At 43.2% G+C, this 18,571-nt stretch overlaps 1 protein-coding gene across 3 annotated transcripts in view; it reads left to right on the top strand.

Annotated features, from left to right (window-relative positions):
- The first annotated feature begins 1,292 nt into the window (after positions 1–1,292).
- STARD13 (StAR related lipid transfer domain containing 13) overlaps positions 1,293–18,571 on the top strand; it is a 253,253-nt gene continuing 235,974 nt past the window's right edge. Inside the window, exons 1-2 of one of the 3 annotated variants that reach the window (XM_060079643.1) lie at positions 1,293–1,635; positions 2,725–2,781. In XM_060079643.1, the coding sequence (XP_059935626.1) occupies positions 1,512–1,635; positions 2,725–2,781 (181 nt within the window). In that variant the 5' untranslated portion in view covers positions 1,293–1,511. Of the gene's footprint in view, positions 1,636–2,721; positions 2,782–18,571 lie in introns of all 3 variants that reach the window. The other 2 variants (XM_060079642.1, XM_060079645.1) reach the window with 2 other exon arrangements.

The following is an 18,571-nucleotide window of genomic DNA, read 5'->3' as shown; positions in this document are numbered from 1 at the left end:
TTAGCCAAACTTGAGATGTATGACATTAATCACATCCCATATCCTTGCGTTACATCAAATGTTGTCCTCATTACTTTCTCTGAAGGTCCTCCAAGCTCTTTAGAAGCAAAACCTTGAGAACAGCAGGACACCCTGAGGCCTGAGCTAGTATTGTCTTTATCTTTTGAGTGAGGCTTTGGAGCCCAGGGAAATGACTAGGACACCATCTCCTCGGGTATTTCTTAAAGAACCAGTATATACACATCATTGTAAAGCAATTAAACTCCAATAAAGATGTTAAAAAAAACCAGTATAGGGCCTCCCTGGTGGCGCAAGTGGTTGAGAGTCCGCCTGCCGATGCAGGGGATGCGGGTTCGTGCCCCGGTCTGGGAGGATCCCATATGCCGCGGAGCGGCTGGGCCCGTGAGCCATGGCCGCTGAGCCTGCGCGTCCGGAGCCTGTGCTCCGCAACGGGGGAGGCCACAACAGTGAGAGGCCCGCATACCGCAAAAAAAAAAAAAAAAAAAAAAAAAAAAAAAAAAAAAAACCCAGTATATTTCCCCCCTCTTCCCTGCAGGAATTAGGGTTAATTTCTAATTATAAGCCTATTATTATGTTATTGGCTAAAATACCTTAAAATTCTTTTCACATTTCACTTCCCCATAATACCTGCTTTTCTAACTGCATACAGATTTTAATGCTTTACCAGAATATGTAAATCTATTTTATGTAGGTTCCTCAAGGTTTGACCTTAAATTTACAAATTATTTTCCTCATAGTCAATGGCTATGCAATGAAAAATCATTTTAATTTGATTGTAGATTGCAGCCAGATAATCATCTCATTGATGAAACCAGGAAAGATTGATATAATGCAAGTGCACCAGTATCTAACTCCAAAAGAATGTCAGCCAAACTGAGGAGTCGAATTCAAGTGATTTGAATTCAGGAAAACTACGATGAGTTATTTCGGCACTAGCTATGGCACAGTTTAACATTTTTGTAATGGTTGTGATGGTGGCGCTTTCTGAGTGAAAAAATGTAAAGTATCAAGAAATGGGAGGAATATGGTACAGCCCCTGGCCTCTGAGTGAAAATGAAAAGAGGGGTGGAAACTCCGTAATCGGGGGCCCGTCGGGACCAAGCTGTCAGATTTAGGCGAGGGCGGGAGGGAGAGAAAACTCCCTGGGGGAAGGAGTGGGGCGCTAGACCGTCCGGGAGGGAGAGGGGAGGGAAGGACGGGAGAGGAGGGGAGCGGAGGAACGCTGAGCCGAGGGGAGGGAGGGGAGGGAAAGGGGGAAAGGGGTAGAGGAGTCGACGGAGCGCCGAAGTTACCCTTGCGCGGCGCGCGCAGTGGCAACGCGTCCCGGCCCCCGCGCTGGACGGCGGAGGACCCCTGTCGCGCCCCTGGCTGGCCCCGGGACCCCAGCGGGAGTCCGGCGTCTGGCATCTCGAGTCGCCGGGAGTCTGAGTTGCGGGCCACGCGGGACTGGCGGTGGCAAGCCCGCTGGTCGTTATGAGGACGGATCTAAAATGACCGGCAAGCGGAAACCTTTCCAAACGCAGCTCAGGCGGTCAATCAGTGAGCAGTTGCGGGACTCTACCGCCAGAGCCTGGGATCGGCTGTGGAGAAACGTCCGGGAGAGACGGCTGGCAGGTCGGTTGCCCCCGAGACTCGGGACCGCGGGAGCGGGAGGAGGCGCGGGCCGCGTCGCCCCGCCCGGCCCACCGCCCCGCCGCCGCTGTGGGCTCCCGGCACAGGTTTTCAGAGCCCGGGGATGGGCGGAGGAGGCTGCTCTCACCCCGTTGCTGGGCCGGGACGGGGCGCCAGAGCTCCCCGCTTTCCGCGCGCGGGGACCTGGTGCGTGTGGGCTCCGCCCCGCGCGCGCGGACAGCCCGGCGGGGCGCGGCGCGCGGGACCGGGAGCAGGCGCGGGGATTACCTGGGGAGTCTTCCGAGTGGCCGCTTTGCCTGGGCTGGCCCCGGCTCTGCCACCATCCACCCACCCCAGCCCAGTGAGTGAATGAGTGCCCAGCCCAAGTGGGCTCCAGGAGATCGGTCCCTCTCCCAACTTCGCCTTTTCCACGAGGGACACGTCCACTGCCTGTGTGGGCGGGAGAGTCAAGACAAGGCTAGGGAGAGTATCCAAAGCTCTGGGAGACAGATGTTTATGGGGTAGAGGGGAGGATTTGGGCAAAGACAGATGGACAGTGGTTGGTGCTGGTAGATAGCTGCCCACAACCCCTGTCCAGCTGTGGATCCGCTCTCCTCATTTTGGGGCTGCAAAAGAGCGGCCTCCCTTTTGGAATCCATTGCTCATGATTCAGAGGAAGAAAAGAGGTGATTATCCTGAGCCAAAAGGTTCTTAAGAATCCTTGCTTAGGTTAGAAGGCCTGTCCCTTCCTTAGCACCTCCCCCAGCCTCCTGGCTGTGGTCTTTCTTCTGTGCATGCTCCTTGGACCTACCTCCTAGTAGGGCCACGGATGCAGGAAGTGGTCTGAGCCTTCACAGAGCCCATGCTGGGAGCATTAGGTCTGGTGAGTCACCACATCATACCTGCCACAATAAGGGAAGGTGGCCTTCCTCCACAGCACAGTTCTGAGGCAGTGTAGGATTTTGGAATGCTTTCCCCAAGTGTTAGCTGCTGGAAGATGTTTCTGGAAATGGGGGACGTGTGGATGTAAGGGCCCCTGAGCTGACCGTGAGTCTAGTCTCTGGATCTTCTTGCCTCCTGTCTCTCCAGCAGTATCTCCGAGTTGGCCAGTGACCACAGGGGTGGAAGAGAGGTCTAGAGAAGAAGAAGGTATGAAGCCTGGACAGAGGGCAGGGATGCCAAGGGTGAGATGGAAGATGGAACCTTCTCTGGGCTCCTCCCCCATTTTCTGATTGAAGAAATGTAGAAGTCCTTTGCAAGATCTTCTGTCCTTACACCCATGCAGCCACATCTCTTCATTGGTCTGACAGCATTCTGGAGTAGATGCCCAGAGTCTGTGTCTCCTTGAGCTAGGTCTTTATCAGCCTAGCTGGTCAAATTAGAAGTAGGGATTATAGATGATTCCAGCACTCAATATTGTCAGCATAAAATGTTTATCCCGTATTTTCTCTCCAATACAGTGGCCCTATTTAGTAAGCACCCAAGAAATAAACAGGCTTTGCAGTCTGGACGCAGAAATAAGTTGTGGTAACCCAGTAGTTTTGACTGTTGAGTTTTAAAGACCTGTATGTGCATTGCAGACCTAATTAATAACAACTAATAACTTTCCTTGTTATCGTGCTAAATTGTATAATCTACATGATGGATGGTGTTATAAAAGTTTTTGTGCTCTAGTAAACATGTGTTGCTTCATAACTTCAGAATGCTTACTGCAAATGCCTCTTTCATAGCTTCTGTTATTAAGTTTGTTAAGTTTGTTAAATCAGTGGATCCTCAGGAAACAAGAAGTGTTTCCAAGAGGGCTGCCAAAGCTGTGCTGGGTTTTTATAGAAGCTGAGGCCAAAGATGACTGCAGCCCTGTCTTTTTCAAAAGGACATCTGGGAAGGACAAGAGTATAATGTAAAGACTTAAAACCGTTAAGATTTTCCAGGGAAGTCATTTATTCACATGAATTTTAGACTTTGCAGTTTAGTTAGGGCGGTGGAGAGAAAAAGTTTTGATTCTGAGAAATAAGTGATAGGTAGAGATTTTTAAGATCATGGATATATAGAAATTCAGGCTAAAAGTGGCTTCAGAATGGTAAGTATAAGAGTTCTCCCAGAGTAGTGTAATTATTTTTTAAAGTAGTGGTATGAGGTTTTAAAATGTTTAATCAGAATATTAATATCTGCTTACCCATAATCTGCTTACCACTCTGCTAACAGTGGATGCCAGCAGGTTATTCAACTGGGACCAAACAATCCTCTGTAAAGCAGACTTCAACCTCTGCTTCTCTAAGCAAGCTGGGATGCTTGCCACAAAACCAAGCCAACTCCATGAAGGAGCTTTTAGATGCAAATTGATTTTATTGGGTTTTCTTGCAAAGGTAGCTAAAATATGGAACTTTGGCCATGAGACACTGAAATACTTAAGTTATTAATGTTGGCATCAATTCTAGGTGAAAGTGTTCTTCATTTGTAAAAGTTTTATTTATATGGTTTAGTTCACAATATCATCATAACCAACTGTATGAATGTACCCCAGAGAGACTCTGCCTGCCCCCCAAGAGATGATGTGAGGCTATTGGCTTTTTTTTTTTTTTTTCAGCTTTTTTCTATCAGGTAAAAGTTTTGTGCTGGGACTTCTTTAATTTCCCTAAAATTTTCTTCTTATTACACTTAGTCAGTAGAACAGTATTCAAAGTGCTTTATAACAAACTTGTGTTTGTTGTCTAGAGCATTCTGAAGGTATTTGATGCGTCCTTTTGCTTTTTAACATCCTGAGGCAGGAAATCCTTATTCTAACTCACTGTTACTTCGCTTCGTGAAAGCCCGTCTTGTCAATGGGACAAAAAGACAAGAAGAAGTAGAGCTGTTTTAAACATAGTGAAGCTTGTGGATTTCTGTGCTGTGGGACTGTATTTGGGAAGGAGGGGATTATACATAACTGGAAAACTATTTCTTCACACGCATCACAACGGCACAAATAGTGAAACCGATAGAAGGATGAGGTGTGAATGATGTTCAGATATGTTCATTTCATTACAAAATTATAAAAGGGGGTTATTGGTTAAAGAAAGACTGATACTGGGAGCTCCTCTTGGGCTTTCCAATTCTGTAGTAGCTGCCAGACTTTCATCGGATTGTGGCGTTTTTGCCAACATGTACTTACTTCTTAATTACCTAAGACTCTAATCCTCATAAGAGTCAGCAAGAGTTTTTCTCACCTGTCATCTCAATATTGATCATTGAAATAATGGTGGTAATTGTTGTTTATTCCCAAGATGACAAAGTTAGTTAGTGTTCAAAGAAGTATTCTAATTCAGGTTGTCAGAAGTCGAAGGTCATCTGTGCCCATTTTGTGTTATACCATGCTGCCTTCTCCATGGCTCTTATGGAGACACATTGACCTCAAATCCTTTCTCTAAGTCTCTCTGTCGTTTGCAATTAGTTTTAAAAAGAACAACAAAATTAATCGGAAAAATTGCTCTTTCCTCCTGCAGTGACAAGGATAACCCTATGCACCAAAAATAGCTTGTCTCCCAGTCATCCTATTGGGCTGGGTAGTGTATGGGCTTATAGAGAGTTAAAACAAACAAACAGCCATACATCTACCTTATTGGGGCTCTCATGTGGTGTGCTCTGCCCATTACCATCGCTGCAAGAAGCCAAGGGCTGCAAGAAAGAGTTGTTGTCATAAAGCGTAAATGCAGGTTTCTTCAAGGTGGGTGAATGACAGGTTCTTTTGGCCTCTTCAGTTCCCTAATCAGCCACCACTGGTGACAATTCTTAACTTTTATAGCATCATTAAATTCTCTAGGCAGAAGCATACCCTTTAGCTTTTAGTCTTTGTAAGCAGCTTGAACTACTTCTCAAAAGTTTAGGTCTGGGGCTTCCCTGGTGGCTCAGTGGTTAAGAATCCACCCCCCAATGCAGCGGACACGGGTTCGAGCGCTGGTCCAGGAAGAGCCCACATGCCGTGGAGCAACTAAACCTGTGTGCCACAACTACTAAGCCTGTGCTCTAGAGCCCATGAGCCACAACTACTGAGCCCATGTGCCACAACTACTGAAGCCCACGCACCTAGAGCCCGTACTCCGCAACAAGAGAAGCCACTGCAATGAGAAGCCCGCGCACCACAACGAAGAGTAGCCCCCGCTTGCCACAACTAGAGGAAGCCCGCGTGTAGCAACAAAGACCCAATGCAGCCAAAAATAAATAAATAAATAAATTTATTTAAAAAAAAAAAAGTTAAGGCCTGAAAAAAATCCAAATGAGTTTTCTAAAGCTTTCTGCTCCTTCCTTTTTTTTTTTTTTTTTGGCGGGATGCGGGCCTCTCACTGTTGTGGCCTCTCCCGTTGCGGAGCACAGGCTTTGGATGTGCAGGCTCAGCGGCCATGGCCCACGGGCCCAGCCGCTCCGCAGCATGTGGGATCCTCCCGGACCGGGGCACGAACCCACGTCCTCTGCATCGGCAGGCGGGCTCCCAACCACTGCGCCACCAGGGAAGCCCTGCTCCTTCATTTTAAAACCGTACTCTGTTTTAATGGAAATGTAATCCATATGTATGATTCCTTTATACTCACATAACAATATTTAGGTAGCTTGTGAACTAGTTGATGGCCAAATCTTTTGATCTCTTTCATAGTCTTATTTTAAATCATTTCTCTTAGACACAGGAAGTTATATTGCTGCCAAAAACAAACTAACCTAAAACACTGAAAAGTTTGAGTTTTGTTAGAAATGCTAATTCCACCAAATTTCAGTGACTTCTTGTCATGTTAAAACAGGTTTATTCATCCTCAAAGTCAACAGTAGCATCCTGTGATGTGATGTAAACATGAGATTGGGACTTAAATGCAGAGCGGGATCAAGAATAGAACATGGGCCATAAAAAAGTTCCTTATTAAAATCTAAATGTGTTCCATGGTAGCAAAAAGTACAGGATGATACCAGCTGATCCTTTTCATTTGTTTTATATCAATGTTCTTCCTTTTTATTATCACTTTACTGTAAAGAACAGGCCATCCTACTCTGTCAGTTTTTTCTTTTTAAACATCTCTTGAAAAGGGAATACATTGAGATGTGATTTATATTAACAATAACAAAAAAGAAAATCTAAGTCAGGTAAATATACAGTGAAAATCAGAGAAAGAGAACACATCATATGTACCAGGGTTCCTCTCAGCCTTAGCTACCCACAGGGTCACCTGGAGCCTTTTGGAAATATGAATGTCCTTACTGCCCCCCAGAGACTCTGATTTGGTTCACATGGGGCCTGGGGATCAGTATTTTTTTTAATACTGGTTCCAGTGTACAGTCTGGGTTCAGAATCACTGACTTATGTTAACTACCATATGATAACTTGCAGCAGTCTGTGTCTAGTACGAGATCATAGTCTAAGTCCCGAAGAAAAGTTTTACTTAAGTGAGGTTGGAATGAGCTTGATATTTTACAGGGACAGAAAAGAGAAGGGAAAACAAACAAACAAACAAATGAAAAATGGTGTGCCTGGAGCATAATGAAAAAAGGTGGTACAAGTAGATGGTAAGAGATCAGGTCAGAGGTATGGGTAGAGTCAGGTTATAAGATTAGGTTGGGCCTTGTTGCCAGGGCAAGAAGTTTGGATTTGGTTCTACATGTGATAAGTAGCAAAGGATTTTAAACAGAGGAAGGACAGGACCTGAATAAGTTACTACTGGAGTGGTCCAGGTAAGAGAGAAACAGTGACACGGACTAGGCTGATAATGATGAAAATGGAGAGAATGGGACAGATTTGGAATATGTCTTGGAAGTAGAGACAACAATGCTGACATTTTTTGTTGGAGGTGAGGGAGAGGGATCAAGGGCTCCTAGGTTTGTAGAGCCATGGGCTGAGTTGGGGACAGGTGGAATATTTGCATCTTGCAGTGCAAAAGGACCTTTTTTTGCATAAGCCAGATGAAGAGCGAGTTCTCCTTTGGCCAAATTAAGCCAAAGATGCCTATTAGACATCCAAAGTAAAAGTCAAAGAGCTGGTTGTATGAGTAAAGTTTTGGGAGAAAAGTCAAAGCCAAAGATAGAAATCTGAGAGTTATTGGCATATGACTACTATAGAGTAAAGCCTTAGGACTGGATGGGTTACTTAGAAGAGAATATAAGAGGAGGGGCCAAGGACCAAGTCCTAGGACATCCTTTATTTAGAACACAATATTGGGACATGAACTGTATATACATATACATGTGCTAAATTTCTGGGGAATAAGAAAAATAGCAGCACTGTTCCTAAACTCAGCATTCTTATAGCTGAATAATAGTAGTGATATATCAAATAATCTTTTGTGACCGATCTACTTGGTCCCAGAACTTTTGATGAATAAAAAATAATCATAAAAATATATCACACTAATAAAATATACATTTTAAATTTAAAAATGATATTGCAAAGTAAAAATAACATTTAAAGGAAAGACTTCTTAGGGTTGCCCCATAAAAATTAAAATATAGTTAATTAGATAAAAATAATCTTAGCAGGAATACATCTATGGTTACCGTGACTTGTTGACCACACATGTAATGGGGTAAGAACTTTATCTTGGAAAGGTGACTTCTCCAGTGTTGTGGTATCTGGGAGTAGGCTAATCAAAGTTTAGCTTGTAAGAAAGTTTCTGTACTATATTGAATTTTCCAATATTGCATCCATTTGTTGACCTTTACCAATTATGGTCTGTCCATAATAAAGTTGATGGAAGGGAAATTTCTCAGAGAAAAATAGGTAACCGCATCTTAAGTTTTTGTGTTTGTAAGGAAGATAACTTAAACATGGCCTAACCCATCTGCAATATGCTGCCCAAACCTTGGAAGTAACACATTTTCTCCTAAAGTTGGAGCAAAGAGAGGACCATGTTCATTATTTGTGGGTGGGTGCTCTGAATAGGATACAGGAGCCCTGCCAGTTGGCTGAAATCCCTTAAGACCACTTAATACAGCTTTGGATCAGTCACCAACCTGATCATTTAGACGTGGAGCATGTCTATGAAATTAATATATATTCTTTGTGTGTGTGTGTGTGTGTGTGCTTTTTCAATCTTACGTTGAACAAAACAACTTATAAAGAAAAATGTAGTTTTCTGGGGGTTTATCCACCAGTATATTTCTATTCTACCCTTTTGCAAGTTTAGGGATATTGCCAAATGAAAACAAACGTGGTTTGAGAACTGTTGCAATGTTCCTGGGCTTTTTTTCAGAATCCTCGAGTGTTTAGTCCTAAGGCAGTCGAGTTGAAGGGCAAACATTTTTGTCATGTTTGTAGTTAGTCAATAAGTATTTATTGAGCCATGAAATAGCATCCTTGTCAAAGCATGTTGGAACTGTAGTGCAGGATATTAATTCAGGACTGTGGTTTTATCCTGGCAAAGCACACAAATTTTATTATGCTGCTCAAATCCCTTAACTCATCTATTTAACCAGAAATAGAGCAGGCTTCCAGAAAGTGCTAAAGGACAGTATAGAATGCACCATGACTACACAGTATTGTATTTGCAAATCTGCTGTGTCAAGCTATCTTATGTTCTCAGGCAGAATATTTCCTTAGTAACATTTTTATCTAGAGTAAAAATTTCAGAACCTAATGGTTCTGTTATTTTGTGTAGTAGGGCATATTTTAATCTGTATTTCATCATGACATACTGTGTTTGTTGAATACTTCTTTCTCCTTCCTATGCATGAAATTAAGTGAACTCTAGAGATAATTGTTGTTCGACCTCATGAAAATTGATACATTTACTATCAATGACTTTAATTGGAAAGTCTTATATGCTTCTTATCCTCTCTCCATCTGGATAAAGTAGAAACATGTCCAGGTTTCTTGAAGGATCTTTGAACGTGTTTTCCATTGAAATTTAATGTTTACCATTAGAATAATATCCTAAAAGTACAAATATATGAATATCTGGAAGGTGTGACAGAATAAGTTAAACTAATCTACTGCTGCATGAGAAAGTCTGGGTTGTCACAATGACATTGCAAAGATGGCTTCCTTTCTTTGGCCGACAATGAGTTGCATTCATTGCAGAACTCTTGAAAAGCAATGATTGATCACACCTTTCCTAGCCAAGAGGAATTGTCCCCATGGTCTTGGAAATAAATTATATCTTTATTTTAGTCCCAAGAAAAGACTTCATAAACAATAGCCATAAAAGAGGAGCAATTGTTAGAATGAAAGTAAGAGAGGGCTTCCCTGGTGGTGCAGTGGTTGAGAGTCTGGCTGGTGATGCACGGGACCCAGGTTCGTGCCCCGGTCCGGGAAGATCCCACATGCCGTGGAGCGGCTGGGCTTGTGGGCCATGGCCGCTGAGCCTGCATGTCTGGAGCCTGTGCTCCACAACGGGAGAGGCCACAGCAGTGAGAGGCCCACGTACCTCCCCCCACCAAAAAAAAAAAAGAAAGTAAGAGAGAAAAAAAAGCTTTTACATATTTCAACCATTGTCTCATAGGCTGTTTTATTCTTTTTGGAAAGAAAGAAGAGAGGCTTTAGGGTAAGCATTTGATTTCTAGTTCTTAAATCTAAATCAAAGCAACAATGACAAGTGGAAAATTGCTCTTAACCCTGTAGAGAAGCACTGTGGTGGTGGTGGTGGAAAAGTGACTGAAGCTGTTTGAGCCATCATCATTTGCATAAAATCACAGCTGTGTAATGGTAACTCACATCTGTGAAATTAGCACCAGTTCAGCCATAACGTTGATATAATTATTTGGCACAGCTATGGCTACAGTGCTGGGAGCATAGATCTCCAAGTGTCTTAAATGCATGTTGTTTTACTTTTGTTGCATACAATGCAGTGGAGGGCAGGGTGAGTGGTGTTTGGGCATGGTGGAAGATTACTGGCATGCATCATGCCCTAGTGGTTAAGAGCAGCTACTGGAGCAAGAGGTGGAGGTAGGATGGGTTTGCATCCTACCTCCACCTCTTACACAGTGGGTCCTTGGGAAAGATAAATAATCTTGATGTTCCTAAATTTCCCCATCTTAAAAAGGAGGATAAGCATAGAACTTATAGGGTTGTCATGAGAATTAAATGAGTTAATATTTTCAAAGCATTTAGCATAGTGTCTGACCCCTAATTAACAACGTATAAGGGTTCATTTTTTTAAAATACATATGTATATAGATGTAGATATAGATATATAGATACATAGATGTATTCTCTGTGGAGAACAGACATTTTCTGACAAAGGAGATGCTTTTTGCTCTAGCCTTAAACCAGCCACTCGCTTCATACCTGGATTCATCTGCCTTGTTCCCATATCTTGTGGACCCATTCTAGATCCCATGTTCAGGGATTTCCAAGAGCTAAGACATTAGCCTCACTCTCTTTGCTTTGAATCGAATTTAAAAACAAAATAAAATAGTACATATGTTGCTAACGTGGTTGGCAGCATCTTGTGCAAATCCATTAGTGTTATAGCATGAATCATTCATCATACTATTATACTAACATTTTTCTGAAAGATCATCAATTATGGTTTGTTCATCAAAATTACTATCAGCTTTAGAGCTATGCAACCAAGAAATCATTCCCATGTCCTTGGCCTAACTGGAATTTGATGGACACCAAATTAAAATGAGAGAAGTTGGACTAGATTATCTCTAAGGCCCTGTTTAATTTTAAAAATCAATGAGTCTATAAAACTAGAATGTGCGTCTAAAGGAAACTTAATGCTCTAAGTATTTTAGTTCCTTTTCTGTCTGGATTTCATCAGATGTTTTGATAGACAAGGAAAGGGCGGAAGCCCAGAAGGACACCCCAGGATGCCTGCCAGTGTCATTCCCCATACTGCTTTGGTTACCTAGCCCCCATCAACAGCAGCAACTTAACTGGTACTTTCTGATGTTGGAACTACATCTGCCAGAATTGGAGAAGGAACAAGGAGGGGGGAGAGCTAGGAGTCCAGGGCCTGCAGATACCAGTAGAATCTCAACAGTCCCTGCACCCCACGCAGGCAAGTCCCCATGCTCAGAGAGGCCCCATACTTAGTTTAAATGCTCTACTGTTACAATCTTCAAATTATTAATAATTGTTGAATGGAGGGCCCACATTTTCATTTTATACTGGGCCTGGCAAATGAGGTAGCTAATCCTGCATTATTGGTGAGATCACTGTCATTGGTGATTTGGTGTTATTTAAGTAAGATAAAAGTGACTTGTAAAATCACAGGATATTAGATCTGGAAGGGACCTGCAAGCTTTCCCTTCAGCATCTACAATCTATAATCCATATACTCTGTGCAACTTGCTCTTGGGGAAGGTGATCTCCCAAGAAGGAAAGTGTGGTGGTTTTCTTTTATTGTTTATTGATTTTGACAGCATCATTATGAAATAAGGCAATAACATCACCCCTGGTGTTTACAGAGTTATAATGATTATATTTTAGTTATCACATATACCGAAGCAAGTATTTTAATTAGTTTTTTAAAGGTATTGCATTGCTTAGGTATAATAGGAGATTGGGACAAATTACACACTCTTGGTATGCTAGATTTTCAGATCCAAAGCTTGTTTTTGAAAACTTCTTAGTTAATCTGTTTCTTAATTTAAAATTTATTTACAATATCCGTAATAGATTATTCATTAAACCACTGCTTTTAAAACCATTAAGGCTATTTCCTGTGTAGATTTCACCTAGGACTACTTACTAAGAAAAGGAAATTAGGAGAGGCAGTAATAAAGCCTGTGATTTATCACCAGGGATTTCCAGCACATATTGGCGAATTTTATTTTGTCATGATGTCCATCTGTCTCTGTGAGGAACACTGAAGCTGACCGAGTCTAGTCTCATAATGTTTCATAGGTTAAATCCTCCTTTGCTATCAGAAGCTAGACATAGAACTCCCCATTTAATGATGTAAAAAAAAGAAGACATCTTCCTTTGTTTGAAAGTTAGGTTCATTATTTAATGCAAAGTATTTGGGCAATTGAATAAAAAGAAGAGTGTGTGCATTTTCATTTTCTCTTAAGCTACTTCAAACAAGAATGTGTTTGTGTAGTTCTGAATAGTAAAAGAGTAGGCAGATTCAGCTACCCTGAATCAGACCCTATTTTATGCCAGGCATTGTGCTAAGGCTTCATGTGTTTTTTCATTTGATGCCCAGGCTTCAGGGCAAGTACTCTCAGGGTCCCTGTTAGCACACACAGCAGCTTGCTGTGATTAAGAAAAAGGCTTCCACTCGGGGCCATGAACTACATTGTAAAGCAATTATACTCCAATAAAGATGTTTAAAAAAAAAAAAAGCAAAAAAAAGAAGACTGTTAGAAAACAATGCCTCCTCTGAGAAAACACAGTCCCATGGGCGTGTGGCTAGGTGAGTGTTCCCTGGGCTGGATTTCAACCTCCATGGTCCCCCTGGCACAACCTACACAATCGTACAGTGTGGCCCTGGGTACTGCTACTGTCCCCACTTTACGCATGAAGAAATCCAAGGCTTGGAGAAATTAAGTAACTACTCCTTGTTGTTATGTAGATTTATGAGAGTGGCACATTTTGAATGATCTACAGGTCATTGTGAGATTTGTGAGATCTTGGATGACTCCAGGACCCAAACCCTAATCACAGTCTAGCACTTAGGGAGGGGTAACTGTTCCTGGGTAGTGACAATATGGAACCATTTCCACAGCCCTGCCCCAATGTTGCCTCAAGGTTAAAACAGGGTATAATAGATGGGAGTTGACTGTGGCATTCTGGCATCCCAGGGTCCCCATGAGAATAATGATAACGATTAATGATGATCCTGAATATTTGTGTAACACTTTACAGTTAAGTGTTTTTCCACTAAGGTTTGTGACGGTGGTTTAAAATCAGTAGGTTCTCACAAAAGTCCTTTAAGGTAGTCAGGGTGGGTGCTATGATCTCTACTACATTATAAGACAAATGAGGATAAGAAAAACGGTGTGACTATCCAAGGTCCCATGGCCAGAGAGGGCCAGGGGGATATTTGAATCCAGGCTCCTACCCCAGTGCTTGCCCTCCTGCTCACTTTCCTGCTGCCCAGCGTGAGCTCCGCTCTGTAAGATCAGTCAGTCGCTGTTAACTAAACCTAAAGGCTCCCAAACCTGACTGAGCATCAGAACCACCAGAAAAGCTTTTTAAAAATACTTCTCCCGAGATCCAAGGGGTCAAAATCATCCCTGGGGTGCAATGTGTACGTGTGTGTATGCGTGTGTGGAGGGTGGGGTGGGAGGGGGTGTAGTATGCTTTTTTTTTTTTGCGGTACGCGGGCCTCTCACTGTTGTGGCCCCTCCCGTTGCGGAGCACAGGCTCCGGACGCGCAGGCTCAGCAGCCATGGCTCACGGGCCCAGCCGCTCCACGGCACGTGGGATCCTCCCGGACCAGGGCACGAACCCGTGTCCCCTGTATCGGCAGGCGGACTCTCAACCACTGCGCCACCAGGGGAACCCAGTATGCATTTTTTAACAAGGCTCCTAGGTGGTGGTTGTTGTTGTTGTGTGTTTACAGGCTGCCTGGCACTGTCCTCCCACCAGTGACTGGAAGTGGCTCGCTCTAAACGCTCACAGCTATTTCAGACTCCATGCCTTGAGCCACGCATATGTCTTCCAGTCCTAATCCTTTTATCTCCCTTCTGCCCACCTAGATCCAACCCATTTTCAAGGACTGGCTCAAGTCCTTCCCACCTGGCCACTATCTCCCCCTTCCGTAGCTGAGTGCCCCTTGGTGGGCGAGAGGGCGGGAGGACCGTGAGTGTCTGCTGTGTGCCAGGCCCCGATTCAGTGCTTCTCCCCTTCTCGTCCTATGAACCACCACATTAACATGCTGAGGTCATGGTTATCATCCCCATTTTAAAGATGGGGTAAGTGAAAGAACTTGGCTGAGGCCAACACAGCTAGTAAAGTGCAGAGTTTCATTCAGCTTTAAGTTCCTGCCTTTCCAGTCACTCTACTGAGTGTTTCAGTCTGGTTCCTGTCTCACCAGCAAGAGTTCTTTTGTGCTGTAATAGAGAAACTTTGTCTGACATTAAGGAAAATCTTTTACCTCTTACTGTAAATCCACATGGCAAAATAACCTAGTTGTTGAAGAAATAAAAGAATGAATGCCTTTTCTTACTTCTTTTGTGAATCATTTCCTAGCAAGCTTCAAAAAGGTGGACTGATATTGATAGAGATGATACTTACTTACTCAAACTCTTTAATATTACTAGGAAATTCCAGCCAACATTCTCTTCTTTCATTTAGCTCAAAAAAACCATGAAATGTTAGAGAATATGGAAGCCTTGTAGGTTGTCTTGTCCAAGTCATTCATTTCACAAGAGCTGATTGAACCTCAGAGAGATTCAGTTAACCTGTTCCAGGTCATCTCATTAGCCGTAAACTTGAGATTAGACTCCAACTCCAAGTCACACCAAGTGACTTTTGGGATTGCAGGTGAATTCATATGTGACCACCCTTTTTTTAAAAAATTCAATTTATTTATTTTTGGCTGTGTTAGGTCTTTGTTGCTGTGCGCGGGCCTTCTCTAGTTGTGGTGAGCGGGGGCTACTCTTCTTCATTGCGGTGTGCAGGCTTCTCACTGCGGTGGCTTCTCTTGTTGCGGAGCACAGGCTCTAGGTGCGTGGGCTTCAGTAGTTGTGGCATGCGGGCTCAGTAGTTGTGGTTCATGGGCTCTAGAGCGCAGGCTCAGTAGTTGTGGCGCACGGGCTTAGTTGCTCCGCGGCATGTGGGATCTTCCCGGACCAGGGCTCGAACCCATGTTCCCTGCATTGGCAGGCAGATTCTTAACCACCGTGCCACCAGGGAAGCCCAGTGACCACCCTTTTATAAGCAAAATGCCCATTTCTGAAATTAGTCTAGAATATAAACTTCTTGAGGGGAATTATGGTGCCTTACTTAACTTCAAGAGCAAAGCCTTTCCCATAAGATATGTTTTATAAGTGTTTGTTGGCAGCCTGACTCACTGCCTCAATAACTGAAGGACATTACAGGAATCTGATTGCCCCCTCCTAAGTGCTGAGTTCACCTCTGATGGCCTCAAACTCTGCCTGCCCTACCGTGATACCACCCCTATGTGTTTGGCACACCTGTCAGCTTTGCGGGTTTGAGCAACGTAGACTTTCCCTGACCTCCAGCCTCCTTCCAAGGTGCACCTGGGGATTTTCATTTTACAGCTAAAGGAACGGAACACTGCTGTTGTTGTCACATGTTAGGTTGGGGGAAATGAAGAAATCATAGTTGAAATTTAAGTATTAATTTTTCATTCATTTAAGATGGAAATGTTCCCTTTTGGCCATTAATAAAAATCATAAGGCTTCCCTGGTGGCGCAGTGGTTGAGAGTCCGCCTGCCGATGCAGGGGACACGGGTTCGTGCTCTGGTCCGGGAGGATCCCACATGCCGCGGAGTGGCTGGGCCCGTGAGCCAGGGCCGCTGGGCCTGCGCGTCCGGAGCCTGTGCTCCACAACGGGAGAGGCCACAGCAGTGAGAGGCCCGCGTACCACAAAAAAATAAATAAATAAAAATAAAAAAATCAGCACTAGAGGAAATGGGTGTTCGGGAAAAATTCCCCAAATCATATGGCTTTTTCTTTTTTTCTACAGAGACTCCAAGTTTTCATTCACTCAACTTATTCAACAAATATTTATTAAGTATCCACTATGGCAAATACTGTCCCAGCTATTGGGGATTCATTGGTGAACAAAACAGACAAAATCAGCACCCTCAACTGGGCTTCCGTTTAAGTGGGGAAGACAGATAATAATAAACAAATGCCTAAGATGTAAGTGTTATAAATAGCACATTAGGAAGAAAAAGAAGATGTGAAGGAGCTGGAGAATGAAAGGGAGTGCTGGTTTGGATCCAGTGGTCAGAGAAGGTCTCTCTGGGGAGGTGGCACTTGGAGCAGAGACAGTCAGAGATCTGGAGGGAAGAGTGTTCAGGCAGAAGGAATACGATGTGGATCAGTCCTGAAGCAGGAGCATGTGCATGTGTTTGGGGAAAGGCCAGGAGGGTGCGGGGCTTGGAGCACAGTGAGTGAGTAGAAGAGTGGCAGCAAGGGGTCGACAGACAGCCTGGGCCTCTGCAACCTTCTGGCCTGAGAAGGAGTCCTGATATGATCTTGGGTATGATTTGCTGTGAACAGTTAACTGGTTTATGATGTAAACGTTGGAAAGAAAAGACAATGAAGGCCAACAGTGGAAACAGAAAGACTTTTTTTTGGCTGCGCAGCACTGCTTTCAGGATCTTAGTTCCCCGACCAGGGATGGAGCCCGGGCCCATGGCAGTGAAAATGCCGAGTCGTAACCACTGGACAGCCGGGGAATTCCCCAGAAAGACTTTTTAGAGGCCTCCTTGAAGTAACAGATTTAGTTCACATCTCAGTTATAAAACAAATACTTAGTTGCTAGTTACATAAGGGCCCACTGCTTAATTAAGAGGAAGGAAAGAAAAACCTCTGGCTTTCAGTTTTTTTATGCAAATGGAGAGGAATTAGCTAGATTCATTCATTTTTTCATTCAAAACATTTATTTAATAAATGTCATATTCCAGATACTCTGCTATGCTGTGCACTGAGAATAAAAACATGAAAAATATACTAAGTCTTACCCCCAAGGAGTTACGGACAAGTGCAGTGGTATTGATCAGAGGATGGAGTGATGAACTTGGTCTTGCTTCACAGAGGAGATGACCCCTGAGTTGGGCCTTAAAGGAGAGAAATTACACTCTAAGGAAGGGGAGGAACAAGCACGTGCAAAGAAACAGAGGCATGAGGTAGCATGAGTGATTATTCAGTGTTGCTGGGACCTTGCGTCAGGAACGAGAGCTGGTGAAGGAAAGACTGGAGGGTGGGCAGAGGCCAGATGACAAGCTTGTGGATCTCATGCATGACTTCCAGGGCTATATCAGATAGCCTGTAAATTATTTTCTCATTCTAGGACTTTATGATTATGTGAATCCATTTTACTTTCTCCATCAGCATTTGGTATAAGCATCACAAGCCCTTATTTATTTTTATATCCATCTTTTCTAAGTTATCTTGCTCTACAACTTTAAAGAAAAATGGTTAGAGCCTCTTTTCTTGCATGGGTATTGCAAAGAACCTGAGGTCTTCTGTGGCTTTTAAAGATGACTTCTGTTAAATTAGCAGAGCCTACAGGAGCTCCTGTGAATTCCCAGTTGCCAGCCTCACTTCTTGGGGCTTCTTCACTCCAAGTCTTGGTGCAGTTGCCTGGATTTGCAAGTTTAAAGTTAAAATGAGTGTCCGAAGTACATGTGGTATATTACAGAGACTTGATAGTCTATAATTTCCACAATGGAACTAATGTGAGTTCTTGATCTATTTTTCACAGAGCTTTTGGGCCACAGTTACTTTAAAAAGAACCCTCTTGAAAATAGATCTGAAACGGATCTCAAAGGCTGTGTTTACTCATTTGTAAGCATTTATTGATGACCTATGTTATGGAAAACCGCAGTACCAGGTACTGGGGACACAAAAATGAATAAGATAAAATCTTTTCTTTCAAGGAACTTCCAACTATTAGTGATTCTTATTAAAAAACCTTATAATTCTCTGACTTTTGTGTGTGTGTGTGTGTGTGTGTGTGTGTGTATATATATATATATATATATATATATATATATATATAGAATGGTTTTAGGTCAATGGTTTAAAAGGTTTTATAAAATTTCATGAAAAATAGTTGAGTTCTTTGATTATGCATAAGCTCAGCCTCTCATCATGGAAAACTGGATTTATTTATCTAACATGCTGACTAGAGGCAAGGAGGAAAAAAAGCCAGAAGAAAAGTACTAATTCATGATGCACAACTTGAGAATCTCCATTGAACAGCTGCATTGTTGGAACACTCACCCTTTTTGTTCACATGGAGTTGTTATCTGGAATCCTCAGATATCTGTGGTCGCCTGAGGGCTCCTCAGATGTCACCAGGGCAACAACAAAGTAACACACATGAAGCAG

This window comes from Mesoplodon densirostris, chromosome 17 (assembly GCF_025265405.1).
Source record: "Mesoplodon densirostris isolate mMesDen1 chromosome 17, mMesDen1 primary haplotype, whole genome shotgun sequence".
Lineage (NCBI taxonomy): Eukaryota > Metazoa > Chordata > Mammalia > Artiodactyla > Ziphiidae > Mesoplodon > Mesoplodon densirostris.
Note: the sequence above shows the minus strand (reverse complement) of the source record. Positions and strands in the feature narration are given on the sequence as shown.